Source organism: Pundamilia nyererei, unplaced genomic scaffold (genome assembly GCF_000239375.1).
Source record: "Pundamilia nyererei isolate P.nyererei 1_Seehausen unplaced genomic scaffold, PunNye1.0 scaffold00158, whole genome shotgun sequence".
NCBI classification, from domain to species: domain Eukaryota; kingdom Metazoa; phylum Chordata; class Actinopteri; order Cichliformes; family Cichlidae; genus Pundamilia; species Pundamilia nyererei.
In genome coordinates this window covers 505,688-523,638 of record NW_005187559.1, presented here as the reverse complement: position 1 = coordinate 523,638, position 17,951 = coordinate 505,688, and the positions used below count along the sequence as shown (strand labels likewise).

The 17,951-nt window shown below is 41.5% G+C and overlaps 1 protein-coding gene across 1 annotated transcript in view; it reads right to left on the bottom strand.

Annotated features, from left to right (window-relative positions):
• kcnt2b (potassium sodium-activated channel subfamily T member 2b) overlaps positions 1 to 17,951 on the bottom strand; it is a 42,601-nt gene that overhangs the window by 19,500 nt on the left and 5,150 nt on the right. Inside the window, exons 2-10 of the mRNA XM_005745378.1 lie at positions 7,757 to 7,836; positions 6,923 to 7,025; positions 6,607 to 6,669; positions 5,828 to 5,876; positions 5,380 to 5,439; positions 3,218 to 3,292; positions 2,872 to 2,955; positions 2,312 to 2,406; positions 1,423 to 1,603 (exon numbers count right to left, since the gene is read on the bottom strand). Of these exons, the coding sequence (XP_005745435.1) occupies positions 1,423 to 1,603; positions 2,312 to 2,406; positions 2,872 to 2,955; positions 3,218 to 3,292; positions 5,380 to 5,439; positions 5,828 to 5,876; positions 6,607 to 6,669; positions 6,923 to 7,025; positions 7,757 to 7,836 (790 nt within the window). The remainder of the gene's footprint in view (positions 1 to 1,422; positions 1,604 to 2,311; positions 2,407 to 2,871; positions 2,956 to 3,217; positions 3,293 to 5,379; positions 5,440 to 5,827; positions 5,877 to 6,606; positions 6,670 to 6,922; positions 7,026 to 7,756; positions 7,837 to 17,951) is intronic.

Below are 17,951 nucleotides of genomic sequence, written 5' to 3'. Positions count from 1 at the left end.
GTCCTCTTTTAGACTCTATTACAAAAGTATAGTGATTTTTCTTCACGCTGGGCAATTTGAATTTTAAACAAGAGAATTGGATTAAATTTCAGACTTCTTATTTTAATGGTATTTACAATAATGATTCTTTTGAGGCTCAAAATTGCACAAAATGTCTTGGCAAGAGAGGCGGATTTGTTGTGTGTTGGGGACAGTTACAGGAAAAATCAACAGAGGAAGCAATAAGAATCAGAGCGATGGCTGAATCCTGATGTGCTCTGCGGCTCTCCTGTGTAACCTGGAGTCTGGTCATGGCAGGATCAGAGTCAGACAGAAGGACACACTCGCAGAGTGAGTGGGGGTGGAGTTGCGTTTGTGGAGAGAGGGCAAAGGGGTGGGCCAGTTTCTAAATGTCAAAGGTATTTATGGATGAAAGATAGAGTGAGGGGCCGAAGAGGATGACATGATAACCCCGTCAGTAATCAACAGCATGCAAGTGCAAATTTCCCCAAAGTCTTTATGGTCATGATTTGTGAAGTTATTTGCAACCATGGAGCCCTTACTCGTGGAAACAAAACAACACAGATAAATAATAAAAATAGTGAGATCATGCTTGTGTAGGATGCAGTCCTACACCTACAGTACAGTGTGTGTCTGCTTATTTGATGCCACCAAAAACAGAGAAAAAAAGTTAGCAACAATTTGTAGCGTCATCACTTGTGTAGCAGTAGTGAGAGCGTGAGAGATTTCCTGCCCACAAAAACCTCCTAACTGCAGGTACAGCATATACACAGTGGAAATTTATCATATTTTCGCCTTCGAGTCTTTCGGGAGACAAACAGCTAGTGCAGCTTCCTCAGGGATAAAAGCTTTACACAAATATGAGAGACAACTGTTAGGATACAGAGGGACAAGTGCATTTGTCAGGGTGTTTTTATCAGTCGCTGTACAAATAGTGTGTTTGTGTGAGTGTGTGTTGGTAAACGGTTGCTCCAATTCTCTGTCATGAGGTTCCCTCAGCGGAGCAGTTAAATGACAGGAGAGGGATTTGGGGAATTGAGTGAGTATGGAAGACACTCTTGTTGCTCTCTGAATAAAAATAGTCTTGCAAATCTATGTAGGCTGCAGTGAGTCATCACATTATTGTGTGATGGGGGGGGGGAAACACAAAAAATATTAGTGTTAAGTAGGAAGACTTTATGTGTTGTGTACCAAGAAAAATGTTAACTTATTTCTGATGAGTTTTAGACACATCTGTGGCTAGTTTATCTCTTATTTTTTACCTCACTACAAACTGAAGGAGAGCTCGAAGCTGTTGGTCGCTTGAAAAAAAATTGATGGAGATGGACGAAATGATTTTTGCCGCCGCTGCTTTTATTTAAATTAATCTGAGTGCTGTTTAAACTTGCTCTGCACTCAAACTTTAGCGCTTTCACTTCTCACCTGGATGGGGAGCACAATGAGTGCCACAAAGATCATGATGACCACCAGGAGCTGCGAGGGCCAGATCTGTGGGGTGACATCGCCGAACCCCACTGTGGAGAAGGTGACCACGCAGAAATAGAGCGAGTCGAACAGGGTCAGGTTGTTGCCCGCTCGCTCGAGGTGTTGAATGCCGCAAATGCTGATGAGAGAATAAGAAAAAGGAGCGGGCATCGTTGAGATAGAGACTTCACACCTAAGCCATAGGCACCTGCTTCACTCGGCGAGGTATGGGCGCCCGTGGAGGGGCAATATCCACGGATAACTGTTTTTCACGCCTGTGCCTATATGTGTGACTTTGAATGTGTGGAAATGGGAGTGAATGCACGCCCGAGTGCATTTATCGAACATGGTATACTTTAAAATGAATAGGTGTGCGACTCCTGGCTGGGCATAATATCATAATTTTTAAGGGACAGATGAGTCAAGAGGCAAATGTCAAACCCGGAAATGGTCGGAGATACTGTGTGAATGAACTTCTGGATTAGCTCAGGCTTTCACACCAGCAAGCTGCCACATCCTCCAGTGCACTGAAGAAATTGCCAGTTGTCATCTCAGAGCTCTATCTCACTCTTACAGTTACCAATTACCTTTCTGCTCTCTGCCTTTCGCTCTCTTAGCTCCAGTGGCTGCATTTTTCATTCTCCTCTCGCTCTCTCTCTCTCTCTTTTTTTTTTGCCTTTGCATGTATCACACTAATGGTCGTCAATCTCGCCCTCTTTTCCTTTCTCACTCCATCCATGGCCGCGACACCTTTCACTTCCCACTCAACCTCTATCTAATGTCCTTTTTTTGCCTGTGTTTTTTTGGCCCCGGCTCTCAGTGTAATGTCAGCAGTAAGGGTACGCACCACGTAAACATGAGACAGACCAGTGTGCTGATAAGTATCACCACCTGGTTAAACATGGCTGAGTGCGTCCGCTGGATCGCCCTGTGGAGATCATTCTGCAGAGAGATGGTGAGACAGATAGGAGTCAATGTATGCAAATGACAACAAGCTAAGTGCTGCATTGTGCAAGTGTAAAATGAGGATGAAATGTAGCTGATGGACAACCTTAAATGAAAAAAAAGCAGGAATATTGAAATGCACTAAAAATGAGATAGGCATTGCCAATTGCTGGAATATAAAAAGCAGCAGGAGAGGGAGGTTACCAAATAATGTGAAGCAGCCTTAGTTAGCTGGATGTCATTGGACTGACTGAGGGAGGGAATGTTAAGTGCCTCAGGAAATAAAATCCATGTTATTATTTTATAGGTTTTCTGACTGATTTACCTTTGTAGGAGAGTGTTTAAGATAAAACTGGTGAGCTGAAATGGGAAACAGAGAGGGGCAATTGCATGCCAACAAAATAGCATAATAGAGATGCTGAGATGAAAAAAAAATGGACAGGGACATTGCGCTCCACTTACTATCATGTTCTCCAAAGCATGCTTGGCCAGCCAGCAATTTAAAAAGACAGGGATGAAGAGATTTCTGAAGGATGGCAAAATCACCTGTCGAGAGAAAAAGAAATGCTCAGGCTTACTTAGCTCTTATCGCTCTGTTTTCATATGTTACACAATCATGGTCTCTGGCAGTAAAGGGGGTTCTGTGCATCTTGGGATATCCTCACGGTTTCAGGTACTGGATAGTGATGTGTGATTTTTTTTTTTTCATAGGTGGGTGGGACTACAGTGCTTGAAGCCCAAAACAAATGGCTGCCTGCAGAGACTCCCCGTGCCGTCAGTGCTCAGTAATGCGTATCCTTCCACTTACAGTGATCATGAAGGGAACAGCGCTGATCATCTCCAGAATGAAAGGGACACGTAGTACCTGCTCCCAAACGTTGCCCTGGAAACACAAACCACACACAGGGGTCAGGAAACTCCATTGTCTTGGCGACCTTAGGAGATTAACACATAACAGGCCCAGTTACCACAAAGTGCAGGGGAACAAATTGATGAGCTTTTGCACCATACAATAAATCGGGGTGTGTGTTAGGGTTGTATGACTGTCTTTTGAGGAAGGAAGCAGCATTACTCAGTTTCCACTAAGCCTTTCTGCTCAATTAAGATGTCAGCCATAGCTGTTTTTATGTCTCTCCCGCCTTCATATGGCTGACCTGAATCTGACTAGTGTAGGTGGACAGGCATAGGCTATGTCCACAGGAATCAGTCAGCTCTAAATGCTAAGGTCTCTAGCCTCCAGAGCAATCTGCAGAGAGAGCGCCTTATAAGCTTATAGTTTCAGATCCAGACACACATTGATGAATTGCCTTCCCTCTGCCTGGAGAAGGGCGGTCCTCCCCAAAAGTGCTTCAAATGTGTCCATAACAGGACAATGCTGAGGAAGCCTCAAGGAGCTCTGAGGTTCTTTCCAAATGCAAGAGCAAAGGAGCAGCATCAAAGGAGAACAAAAAATGTCAATTTATTAGAGTGTACCTAGAAAATCTGCTTTTGGTTCTCTAAACGAGATTCCTGTTTCAGGGACTACCCTAAACAGCAATGACATAAAATAATAAATAAATAAAAAACTAGAGTGGTGGTGAAAAAGACTTCTCCTTCGATAGGTCACATTAACTCACCAGAAATGACTACAACCCAGAATTTGAAGCAAACAAACAACTGAGCAGGAGATGAGGTTTGCTGCTTCCAGCTGGTGATTCTTGGTTTGTTTTATACCTGCAGATGTCAGACAGCGGCAGGGTACATCCGTGCACGTTTCCAAGGTGAGAGTTGTGCCAATTAATGCATGTTGCACAACAGCAGTAATTGAATTAATTACTCATTGCTCAATTATACCATAAATGGAAACTACTCAATCTACCAGCAAAACAGGTATAGCATTAGTTCAAGCAGGGTATGACGTCACTAAGGAGGTAGATCAGGTGGTCTACTAATTGGAAGGTTGGTGGTTTGATCTGCTCACAATGCATTCATAAGAGTGTGAATTTACTTCAACAGAATTCAAATTAGTTTGATTTATATAGTGCCAAATCACAACAACAGTTGACTCAAGGCACTTTATACTTTAAGGTAAAGAGTCTAAAATAACAGAACGAAAACCCCAACAATCAGGCGGCCCCCTATGAGGCAGCACTTGGCAACAGTGGAAAAGAAAAACTCCCTGTAATGAGGAAGAAACCTCCAGCAGAGTCAGGCTCGGGGAGGTGCAGCAAATGATTGGGGTTGAAGGGAGGGGGACACACTGTGGAGGACAGACACAGCTTAATAATAACTGATGATTAAATGCAGAGTGATGTAAAATGTGCAAAAGAGCCCTTGCATAAACGTTTGTATAAATGGGTCAGTGAGACAAGTTATATAAAGTGCTTCGAGCGTTCAAGTAGTAGTAATAGTAGTAGTAGCATAGAAAACAGTTCATTTACCATATTATTTTCTACATCCGGGGAATATCTCACATAGGGTGCCACGCCATAGTTGCTGTTCATCTGAAAGCCACTTTGCAACCCACCTCCAATCACAGATCTTCCTTTCGTGTTGCTTCTGTCCGTGACTATGTGACTGTGACTTTTAGTAAATGGACATTGACTACATGGAGTTTTTTGCCCCCACCTTAGCATTTAGGGGCAGCAGGAAAGCTCCCAAAGCAGAGCTGTGGCACCCAAATAAAATTACAGCAGGTGTAAATAATATTCTTTTGAGAACATTTTATCAATTGAGATAATCTTGTTTAATCCACTAAAGAGATTTTAGATGCCAAAGAAGGTCACAGTTTGTAAGCTTCAGCTTCATTTTTTAAAAATTAATGTAAAAATGATCTATGGTTGAAAGACAGAATGCCATCACTTCAACTTTAATAGCACAGCAGAAATGTCCAGTGGACAGTCACCACCATCAAGCATCAGAAATCCATGCAAATCCCCCACATACACCACCACAAACAGGCTGGCCAATGGGGTCGTGTGAGTGGCTCACCTTGTAGCTGAGATACACGAGTAACATAGTTTCCGAAAAGCTGATGAAAGCCACAAGCACCTGCAAAAACAGAGAGCGAGAGAGAGAGTAATGTGGAGAAACAGACAGAGGGAGAGCAGACACAGAAATTAGGAGTCGCAGAGATGGGGAGCGTAGGTGGAATCAGTGGGTGTGCTGATGTTTGAGCTTCAGAAGGAACAGGTTTAAGTGAAGCAAGAGACAGCCTGGTGTCTGATGTACATTTATATGTATGTGTGGGTAACCACATTGTAACTGTAAATATATGTCAAGTAAGAATGAGCTGAAATAATGTGACCTAGATTGAATTGGCAATAAGCCGTTAAAGCATACGCAGATATTTTGACTTCTGTGCATTCGTGCATGCAGAAGTGATCAGACACAAAAATGGAGGCCTTGTTTACATGGGAATGTTACAGATGTATCTAACCTGCAGTGCCCACAGCGGTAGAGGTCTGTCAACCCAGATGATCAGCTTCCTGCAGAGGTGGGGAAAAAAAAGGGAAGAATGCAAAGTGGAGGAGACAGATGTCACAAAGAAAGGGAAAAAAAACAGGCAGACAATGTTAAAATTAAACTAGACTAATTAAACTGTGCTGATAATACTGTATAATCATCATAACTGGATAATTATCATATTGTATGAGGTTAAAGGAAAGTAACCCCCCACTCCCCCCAGAGGAAAAAAAAAAGAACCTGAGCTTGAGGCTGCTTGGCACGATGCTACAAGTCTACTGCCTGGAGCAGGAGGTGGCCCATCCCTTTCCTGAGCTCACTGAGTCAGGCTCCTTATTCATTTGGCGCCAGAGCTTAGCCAATGTCATCAGCCACCAATTAGATCAATAGGTCCCTGAGCAGGAGACAGGGCAAGGCCCCAGGTCCAAACACACCTCCTGGATTCTCTCTCTGCTCCTGTATATTAGATACTCTGTCTTCACTAGATCACTGTTGATTAGGCTGCACAGGCACTGCGTGCATATTATGTTGGCAGGTAATCCATACAGCTGAATCGTGATAAACGAAGGTGGATCAGTAATGTTTAATATCAACATTGTGGATTGCATCAGTTAAGCGAAGTCGCATTGATTGCATTATACAACATTTCCGGCCGGAGAGCTGGTGTCGTGGATCAAAGTATCCCAGGATGGTTTCATGGTCCTATTCTGCAGGCTAAAGCCATCACTCCTAATTAAAGCCTTGCATGCTTACCAGTCAAACTCACTCCATGGACGGGATGACGTGTTTTGTTTGGTGCAGTTAACTCCGCTCACACTGCAGGGGGTAAAACCACATGAACAGCATGAATAAGACGTCTTCATCCCAGCAGCTTTCATCAAAACTGGACTGAGCCACTAAACGGTTCAGTTTCCAGACTTGTTTTTCTCTTCCTCCATAAAGTTACGGGATACTTTATACACACACACATACACACTGCTGTCCCCTCTATTGACTTGTTGCTTTTGCTCCTGCTATCAGAGAACCTTCTTTTACCCAGTTGAGCCATCGTTCACGCCATATTGCTCACCAGTCCTGTCTTTGCTCTTGCGGGTTGTCCAGCAGGACTCGGACGATGTAGAGGAGGCAGCTCAGCACTTTTAGAGAAAAGTTGAACATTCGCACTCGCAGACCTGCAGTTCGAAAAAGAAATAGCCAGCGAGTCAAAGACAACACCAATACGGCAGAATTTATGAAGATACAATTTATTCAATGCTATCAATATCCTTGATGCATGATTTAAAAATGTGACACCGAATAAAGCTCTGCAGGATTCTTTTAAGTAGTGCAGTGCTCTTTGAATCTGTTACGATTAAAGCTTCAATGAAGACATGACACAAATTCTTAAGAAATAAATCCTCTGGGCAACTAGGAGTATTTCATATACCACTAATTATCACTACCAGAAAGCTTGAAAGTCCTTCTGAAAGTTGATTCATCTCATCTTTTCAATGTGCATTTCTGGCCAGGACTAACAATGCTTTGGCCTAATGTAGCTGAAGTGCACGCGTGTAGTATATTGCCTAACTAGTAAACAACCCCTTGATAATTCACAATAAGCCAATTACCTCCCCCCCAAAAAGCAACTTGTGTATTCAGTAGAAATGTAGAAATATTAATATTACTGTACACCATCCTTGTAAATGAGCACACTGATAATCAAACCCGCTACACAGACTTTTACGCAGGCACAGAGAGTGGACAAGTTGAATAACTGGTGATGAAATGCAGAGCAAGAATGGCAGCACACCACACATTAAAACGAAACACGTGTTCAGCTGAACAAGTGGTTTAAAAAAAGAAGACAGCAGACAAGAAATTCACTCAACCAGGGAAAGCGCGATCCCGAACACGGGCAACTTACTGGATCTTTGGTTTTTGATGAAGAACAGCTTGAGGCGCTCCTTAAAAGTGTTCTCGTTCACATAAAACTCCACCTGCACCCTAAGAGAGGTGATGGAGAGATGGGCAGAGTCAGTAATAGGCAAATGGAGATAACGACGGTACAAGAGAACCCAGAGGAAAAGTACTAGGAAACTGCTTCAGGTGACTGAGGAAATAAAATAGCTGGAGTCAAGTCATGAGACAGATGAGAGGAAGCGAGTGAAGTGCTATGAGATAAAACAGGGTAAAGGTGATGAAGAAAAACAACACAATTGAACAAATTCGACATAGAAAGGGTGATAATGATTATGTGACCACGGAAAAGTATGTAAATAAGATGCTGTGGACTGCTGCATTAAAGACTAATGGGTTTTGGAGGAAATGGTGTTCCTGCTTGTCCGCCTGCCCATAGGCCCAGACAGCTGCAGTCACTCTCGTTATCTCCACTGATTAAATATAGAGCAACAAATTACTTCCCTCTGATGTTTCTGCTGAACATGGGAGGCCATAATTACTGCTCTTTCTCCCTTTTCATTCTGGCACCCTCCTGTTAGAGGGGCCCGCACGCACACACATTACTGTACACACATGGCCCTGAAACACACACCTGCAACGGGGTCATTAGTATTATTAGACCATTCATGTGGCCATCTGACATGGATTCTTGTGGAGAGATATGATGAAGAGCCACTCTTCAGACACCTCTTACATGTGTACAGACACATAATCAGGCACTGTCACACATAGACTGTATTTCCTGTCTGACCACCTCGGGGGAGAATTCTCAGTAGCTCCCCTTTCATCCTATGGAGGGAAGAGTGGATGACTCAGGTCGAGGATAAAAACGCCAGGCCCGGCACGCCGGTGGTCTCACACAACACAGGCAGATGAAAGAGAGGCAGAACAACTGCGGTCTATTCTCCTGTCTGCAGGAAGAGGAAGAGGTGACGGCATTGGTGGCGGTGGTTGAAGAGGTTGTGGGGGAGCCTTCCCGGGGTTCCAGAGTGACGTTATACCACCATGAGGTGCACACAAATCAAGATAAAACTACACCCCTTCCCAGCAAGGAGGGGGGGGGAGGCTTGTTGGGGTGGGGTGTAATTGTCGTCTCTGTTACTATGGCAACGCAGAATTCAGTGTCTTTTTCCTTGCCTCTCTTATGAGCACATGTGAGCAAACACACACTTGTGGAAAGTGTTCAGCCACCGGAGCTGATGGCCCCGCTGCAACTTGTCGACGGTTCCCTGCGCTCTGAGCAGATTGCTGACAATAATGCTTTCACACACATGATGAAAAACACACAAAAATAATAGAAATCCAGATGAGCACGGGCTCGCGAAAGCCCAGAGATGTGCAACGGCACCGTATTGTTTGCAATATGGATACTGTCGCCCCCTGTGGAGTCAAACTCAGCGTAGTTAGTTAATTAAACTTTAGTCAACAGTTAGTTTTACTGTTGAAAAACAAACAAACAAACAAAAAACCCAGTTAGTTTTACAAATTATAACATGTTTACTCTTCGTTAGTAATATTACAATTTACGATATTATGTAGTGAGAGTTCAACACTGTGTATTTTTTAATGATTACAATGCTATTGTAGTTTTCTAGTAAAGGTTTTACTGTATTATAAGTGTATCCTGTCTAACTCCTCAAAGGTGGACACTTGGGCACGGCACTGTTGGCATCGTATTTCAATTTACTGGGTCCACTTGAGCATCAAAGTCTTTTTCCTAAACCACAGACAAGTTGTTTTAGTTTGTAAATCTAAATGGTGAGTGAAAATGAAACTAATTAGTATGTAAAAAAAAAAAAAAAGTACATTAACTGCTATCTAGAATTTTTGGATGTAGACTGCTGCCTCCGCCCATTAGCCAACTTACATTCTCTTTAAAACTCTGGGAGGTGCGTGTCGTCATGATAAAAAGTACCCTAGCTCCACATTTTGGACAAAAATGAAAGAACCAATCTCGATAAAAATATGTAACCAGTTTTCAGAGTATTTTTTTTTTGTCCTGTGATTGGCACTGACTGGAAAAACAATCCAAAGCTCAGCAAGTAACTAATAATTATTTAAGAAATGCAAATTTATATTTAAAAATCTATTATAAAGTGTAATTAAAGTGTAATTAACATAACATATTCCACATTATTAACAATGGCTACTATAAAGTGTTGGATTGGATAATTCAGCTGTACATGTGTTTAGTGACAATAAAAGGCATTCTATTCTACAATAACCTTATTTGTGGTTAAAGTTTTATATCCAGTGTCAGGTCACATTACTGTGCACTTTGCTGTCTTTTAAGGGTCACTTTTAGTATTTCCAGTCAGCTAGTGTTGGCAGGTCTTAGCCCTACTGAAATGTATTTCTTTGAAATAAATTAGAAGTGAATCATGTTCATGCCATATTACATATTAGTCCCAACAATGAATAAATGATAAATACTGATCGATAAGTAACAACTCAGGCAAAGCTATTTATTTATTGTGTCCCACCACCAATTTGCAGCAGGGACAAAGCGTGACAAACTACAGATGGTTTCTGCAGACATACAGCAGGCCATGTAGAAGGAGGACAGAGTGTGGACAAAGGTACACGGAATCGGTGTAGTCCTGAAAACCGCACGTGTAGTGTCAATGTGTGTGTGTAAAGTCATTGAAAGAGTTTTATCTTATACGTTTGTCACAGGAAATGAGCCAAAAACAAGAAGTCTGAGGTTCAAAATGGTAATAAATTGTGTCATTTTTCCTTTTGGTAAACAATGAAAACAGGTTTACCGGAACTAAACATGAGACACGGGTTAATTAAAATTGGTCAAACAGCATCTAAGACACTTTCTGCATTGCTTTCATATTTCAAAAGTAACCTTTCTGATTATGTCTAAAGCTACACTATATTCTAGTAAACATCAGCTCCTCTTACATTCTTGAGTGGGGCTTCTTTTGAAAAGCTCCACTGTGCCAAGTTCCTGGTTATCATCCTCATAACAAAAAAGGTAAACACTCAAATTTTTACTTTCCCTTGAACTTATCTGGCCTTTTACAACCACATACATCTCAGGCTGCACTTTAAGATCTGACGGTGACAGTGTTTTGCTCTCCTGCGCCAAAACATTTTTATCGCCTGTTTGTTCTCATCTTAGGACAATTTAGGTGACATACGTTCTTAAATCCTGCCATCTGAGTATTTATTCATTCCAGAAAGTCCTCAAAGCCTCTTCATATTTTGTGAGACGAGAAGAGGATAATTTCAGAGGTCATTCTAGCCTTGATGTATTTCTCTAAGCAGAAGCTTTTCCACTTGAGTGTACAATAGAGGATGAAAAGTAAAGTGGAAATATAGCCCAATAAAGACTTGAGCCGTAGGATAGATTGAAAGTCGGGAACTTTAATCTAAGGGGAAGGTGGAGGAGAAAAACATATTAAAAACTCATAAAGAGCATTATTTCAAAACAAAAGACAAGCAATCACATCACGATGATACCCCTGGGCAATAGCCTCGTTCCCGCCCCAAGGCCTTCCAAAAAAGTGAAATGAAAATAAACGATTAGATAATTGTGGGGGAAAACTAGTTTGGCTCATGTTGTGCAGAAAATAACATATGTCACTGAACTGGGGAACAGCGAGATTCATCATGAGGGAGAAACTCCCATAGAGGTCCTCTCCTCTCACTCTCTGCTCTGACGCTCCTTCAATAACGTTGATTGATCAAGCTAATTATTTACAACCAGCGAAAATTATCTTTTGGAGTAAAACTAACAGCTTTAACAGCTGGAAACAAGAGCACGTGACTAAAGAAGCATTACAAAAACGAGCCTGGAGAGATTTCACATTTGCATGGACGTGTGTGACGGGGAGGCAGAGGGAGAGAGGGAGGACTGAAATACAGACAGATAAATGTAGTTAAACAGACGCAGACAGATGGACAGACAGACAGAAGGGGACATGCGGAGGAGGATCTCTGAGAAACACAGAGAGAGAGAGAGAGAAAGAGAGCTGAACCTCGTTCTCCTGCTGCTTCCACCCATGCCTGAGCTCCATAATGACACAGCATTGGCCGTCTAATGACACAGTGGAAGAGACTAAAGAAACCCAAATCTATGCGCACAAAGCAGCACAACATAGGCTCATTACGACCTCCACACTAAAACTCTGAAATAATAGTCATACCAGTGACAGAGAACAAGCAGGAAAATAAAGTAATCGAGGCAAAGATTCTATCAGGGAAATCAAAGCTTGTTATGTTTAATGAATGAAAAGATGATGCCTTTGGAAAATTAAGTCCAAAGAAAATATTAAAATGTGCTTTAATACACGAGAGGGGGAGTTTTTCATTGGAATACACATAAAAAAAAATTACACTAGCTGCTTGCAATGAAAGTCAATAACATATAATGACATTTATACACTCGTCCGACACTTTATTAGGTACACCATGATAGTAACCGTTTGAACCTCCTTTTGTTTAAATTCTTCCCAGCACAGATTCAGCAAGATGCTGGAAACATTCATCGGATATATATTGACATGTAGCACCACACAACTGCTGCACATCCATGATAGAATTTCCTGTTCTACTACCATACACTGTGCATTTACCCATTGCAACACATCCCAATGGTGGTCTGCTGGATTGAGCTCTGGTGACTGTAGAGGCTGTTACCAATTAGAGAGGATGTCATGTTATACTGTTGGAATAACATGTCATAATGTGGTCATAATTCATTCAGACCTGAAAACGTTTTTCCAATTTTGAGGACCACTTTTGTGAATTGGAGCTTCGGTTTCCTGTTCTTAGCTGAAACCCTGGCACTGGGTGTGGTCTTATGCTGTTGTAGCCCATATGCTTCAGTGTGTTGTGCATTCAGAGATGCTGCTCTGTATACTTTGATTTTAAATTGTGTGTATTTGAGTTACGATTGCCTTTCTATCACCTCAAAGCTGTCTGGCTTTTCTCCTCTGATCTCTGGCAACAGTAAGGTATTTTCACCCAGCATTGTACCTCGCAGGATATTATCTCTACTTTAGACTCATTCTCTGTAAATCCTAAAGATGGTTGTGTAGGAACTTCCCCATAAATCAGCAGTTTCTGAACTCTTTATAACAGCTCACCTGGCACCAAAAAACTTGCCACATTCAAAGTTACTTTCTTTGAATATTAGCAGGCTGTCTTGAGCACGTCTATAGGCCTCAGTAGATTAAGATGTTGTCATGTGATTGGCTGATTATATAGTGTGTATAGAATGCACATCTACCTCATATAAAGTTAGTCTTACAGTAAAACATCGGACAGTATCAAGGATTTGAGTACTCTGCCAGGCATTTTAAAGAAGAAAAACTCCATTGCTGCATTTATTATCTGGATGGGGAAATCGCCCAGACTGGAAGTTACTAGAATACTGGAAACATCACCAAGGCTACATGAAACAGCTGGAGAATAGACGAGCTGATGCTGCTACATTGTAAGCCCCAATCCGAGCAGCAGTGAGGAAACATCCACCTGCTGATGTGACCGACCAACGCTCGGCTGGAAAATCTGTTTGAAAACTCAAACAGGACGACAGCAACTATTTGCTCCTCTTGTCACATGCCAACATGCCCTGAGCATTGCATGAGGCAACTGTATGCTAGAGCTGCCTGTAGTGTATGTTTAGCTTTGGCTAATTTTAGTTGTTTGTTCAGTCCCTGCACAATGAAAAAAAGTCAGACTAAAGGGCTGCCCTTTGTCAGAGATTCTGCTCATAATCCTTTATTGACAGAATTTCAAATAAGTAAGCAAATAATGTTTCCTTAAAATGACTGAAAACTAAGTGACACCAGGATGATAAGTAATACAGTGGATTGTGCTTCGGATTAAAAAAGAAAGTATAGATTTCAGTTTTGCAATAATAAAGCTCTAAGAAATCCCCAGGAAGACTCCAGCCAGTTAGATATGTTAGTAGGATGAGGGTTAAAGCTGCACCTAAATATTAAAAAAGCCAAACATCCCAGCATCTCAACAAGCTGCTGAGTTTTGCAGAAGAGATTTGAAACCTCAAGAGTCCCATTTTCCTGCTTAAAAAAAGGTTAAATAAGTATAAAAAGGAAAGAGCTTTCCAGAACAATGAGAGCTCAAGCTAGGATAACATGGGTTATCTCATGTTGTGGAGTCCCACCAGACTGAGAACAAGCTGTCATTAAAGCAATGGGTGGAAGGGTGGAAACTAGATATTCTGTAGTTCACAGACTTTTTTTTTTCCACAGTCAAATCTTTCCTCAAATTGTTAAGCTGATATTCCAGCGATTATAATCAGTCTTATTATACCACATTTTTTCTCCCTACTGTAAGGACTATGGCTACCAGCGCACACGAGAGACTGTGAGTCACACCTTTTCACAGCAGACTCCGATCTGCGCATGAATTAAATGAGTAAATAATGATCATTTTCAATGGCAGTGATAATACTCCTGGTAAGTTAATAATTTTTATGTACACGAATGAATAAAAACCTTTTGTATTTTACAGGCCTGTAAGAGGAGAGAGCCCGTGGACACTTGTGCCAGTCGGTTTGCGTTAATCCAGTTTCGGCTGCTCCGTCCTCGTGTCACAGCAGGGATGCTCGGGTGTGTTGTTGATGGCTCAGTTCTACTTAGTGGAGGTGCTGCTTTTATGCATGCTGCCGTAGTTAGTGGGATGCTAAAGAGAACCGAGCCATTGTTAATTCCACCTGTGCTTTCCCTACTGTGATAAGCCAAGATGTCTGCTGGGTAAAAGGTCAGTGATGGCTTTCCCCCCTTTTTCTTTGGAACTGGGTTTTTCAATCCAGTCCAATTCAATTTAGCTTTACTGGCATAAGCATAATTCAGACACATGATGACTAAAAAAAACCAAGTAAGCTGCTAAACTACAGGTGCACCTGTTGATTACTTTACCTGAACAACTCTCAGTAAAAACACTTTACAAAGGTTACAAGTTGTGCATCCATTCAGGCCACAGATGCATCCTTTAATTACACTCCCCCCCCCATGAGGTATTTAATAAATACAGTTGCTTTACTTTGATCAGTCCAAATTGAGTCCATCAGATAAAACTACAGTGCTAAGCAAAGAGCAAATGATCGTCCTGGCAGACAATTAATAGTCCTGAAGCACTTCCAAACGCAGGTGACATTTACACAGATCAGCCAAAACATCAAAGCCTCCAAAAAAGCTCTGACCTGTTGGGCAATAGATGAGGAACCTCTGGGGGTGTCCCGTGGTGTCTGGCACAGACACGCTGGCAGCAGATCCTCCAGACTGTGCTTGTGTTTCATAGCACAGCAACACGACTGGCTTGATATTTACAGGCTTGGCTGTTACGCAGCTTTTTGGGGGCAAGTGCGGGCCATAAAAGACATCATTGCACATTTATTTTCCCATACAATTGAAGAGGTTTAAAACTGTCAATTCATCCCTCAAACCTCTAAGACGTACAGAAGAAGTGCTAGAATCAATAAAATGCTTTTAATCTCTAAAAGGATGAGAGCAGCGCACACATACAGCGTAAAGATTTTTAAGGAAGGTGTTCCCATTGATTGAAAGAAACGTGCTTAAACATATTTGATGTTTATTATTTGGTTTCTTGAATGGGTTAATGGCTAAACAGGGGAGATTTTGTAATCATAAAGCACACAGACGATGAATGAGAAGACAACGAGAAACAAATAGATTGCGCATCGTCTTTCGTTTGCTGTAACATTTTACAAGAGGCGAGGTGTACTCTGCTTCTGCTCCAACCAATGGCTGGTGGGACAGCCTGTCCCTGACCCAGATATGCAGCCATTACATGTGTTTGACAATTTTGAAGTGAGGTGAAAAAGAATACAGAAGAGATTGGAATGAGAATATGTGTCCATATCCTTGCTAAATGAAAATCCATTTCTTGTGGTTAAAAGGTTTTTTTTTCCCTCTAAGACCTCAATGCAAGAGATAACATGGACTGAGGAATGATATAAAAGATGCAGCCGTTTCCTTTTTGCCCCTCTTTCTAAATACCAATCATAGCTGTTGTGAAATTGATTTTACCACTCCAATGAACAAAAAGCTACGCTTTAATTATCATTCAATTGTGACCGAGGTTTTAAAAGTGTTGTCTTTTTATTGTTTGTTTTTCACTCTGTAACTGAGGGGGAAAAGAATCCACACATGTCAGTGCCATGACTGATTCTCAGTAGATATTTGCCAGGACAAAGAACAGCAGAAGCAAAGGGGCCATCGTTTACAAGAAATGTGCAAGGTAATTTAAAGCATACTGACAATAAGAAAATAGCACTGGAGTCTTTGGTCTAAACCATTTCCTGAGCAAACTCTGGTTTCCCACTGATTCAAATTTGATACATATTATCTGTACGCATGATTCAGCCATCATCCACCGCTGCTTCCTAGTGTAGTCATCTTACCTCACCCTTTCCTGAAATTATCATCTGCTGCTTATTGCTTAAAGGATCTGCTGACACATAGATGCAGTCTGTTTTGTTCACCTGAAGGAAGAACAGAACATGATGGTTCATTTTAAAGGTTGAATTTAGAGAAATGCACCTCCTCTGCCTTGGCACTATTTCCTCACTAAAAAAAAGAAAAAAAAAAGAGAGACATTAATTTCTCTTATCATGAAACAAAATATAGGCTGAATTGATGCAAGTCATTAAAAATCACGCAGTGCCATCCTATCTCCCAAGTCTCTTAAGATTACCTTAGTTTCAGATATGCTCAGACATTTAGCATTTGATTATGTCGACATAAGATATTCATCTTTTTTATTGCCAAATAACCACTTTGAAGACAACGTGAGATGCAAAGAAGAGTGAAACATGAGAGGAATCATCTCTCTTCACTGTCCCTGGTGTCCCTGGGGCTTCTTGGATTTCAAAGATAACTCCTGAGGTGTATTAAGCTAACATAGTTTGGGAATAGGGGAGCTTCAATCAGTGGACAACTGCGTTTGTGATCTCCCACAATAGTGTAGCACAGCTTGCTGCCCCCACTCTGATACCATGGGACCTTCCAGCAACATCCAAACACGGCAAGAGCCCAGAAGCGGTCAGGCACATGCTAGTCAGCTCTATGGCTGTGTTAGCATCCACAGCAGGAAGGCACTTAAGTGTTGACAGCGCTCATCTAAAACTGAAAGGCTGGTTAGGGAATTCAATCTTGTGGTTACTAAGCCCCAGCGGTGGGGAAAAAATAAAATCAAATAAAAACAAATAACCATGAATCTAGATGACCATAAGAGAAACTGCCATCGTTTTCTTTCAATAGTGTTAAAAAATGCATATCAAATACAATAAACCAGAGCAGAAACTGCCTCTGTAATTACTACATGTTTACTATTACTATGTTACTATATTAGTTTTACATCTAGGTAGAAATCAAAAAAAGTGGTTTTTGAGGTTTAGCTGACTGTGAGTTTCTTTTTATATCCATCTATAGATCCAAAACTGCTTTCATTTTAATATGACAGTGCAATATTTGAAGGTGTGAGAGGGGATTTTTGAAGGAGAATAACGATTAGAAATGAATTTGAAATGAACCACTAATATGCAGATCTTGAACCTCCTTTTGCCTTCAGAGCTGCCTTAATTCTTCATGGCACACATTCAACAAGGTGCTGGAAGTGTTGCTCTGAGAGTTTGGTCTATATTGGCTCAATAGCCTCACACAGCTGCTGCAGATTTGTTGGCTGCACATCCATGATGTGAATGTCGTGTTTCACCACATCCCAGAGGTGCTCTGTTAGACTGAGCTCTGGTGACTGTGGAAGCCATTTAAGTACAGTGACCTCACTGTCACGTTAAAGAAACCATTCTGATGGTTTAGCGACATGACACCTTACCCTGCTTGAAGCAGCCATTAGATGAAGGCCAGACTGTAATCAGAAAAGGGAACCAACAGCCTGAAACTGTTGATAGAAGGCAACATACATCCATTTTTAAATGTTCTTTGCACCAAGACTCATCAGAACAGGTAAAGTATTTTCCATTTTCTGTTGACAACTTTGGTGAGCCAGTAGGAATTGGGTCACTCATTTCTCATTCTCAGCTGCCGGGAGTGCCATCCAGTGTGGTCTTCTGCTGCTTTAGCCCATTTAAGGTTTAATCCAGAGATGCTCTTCTGCTGAAGATTCTCAAAAGTTCAGCAGATATATATATATATATA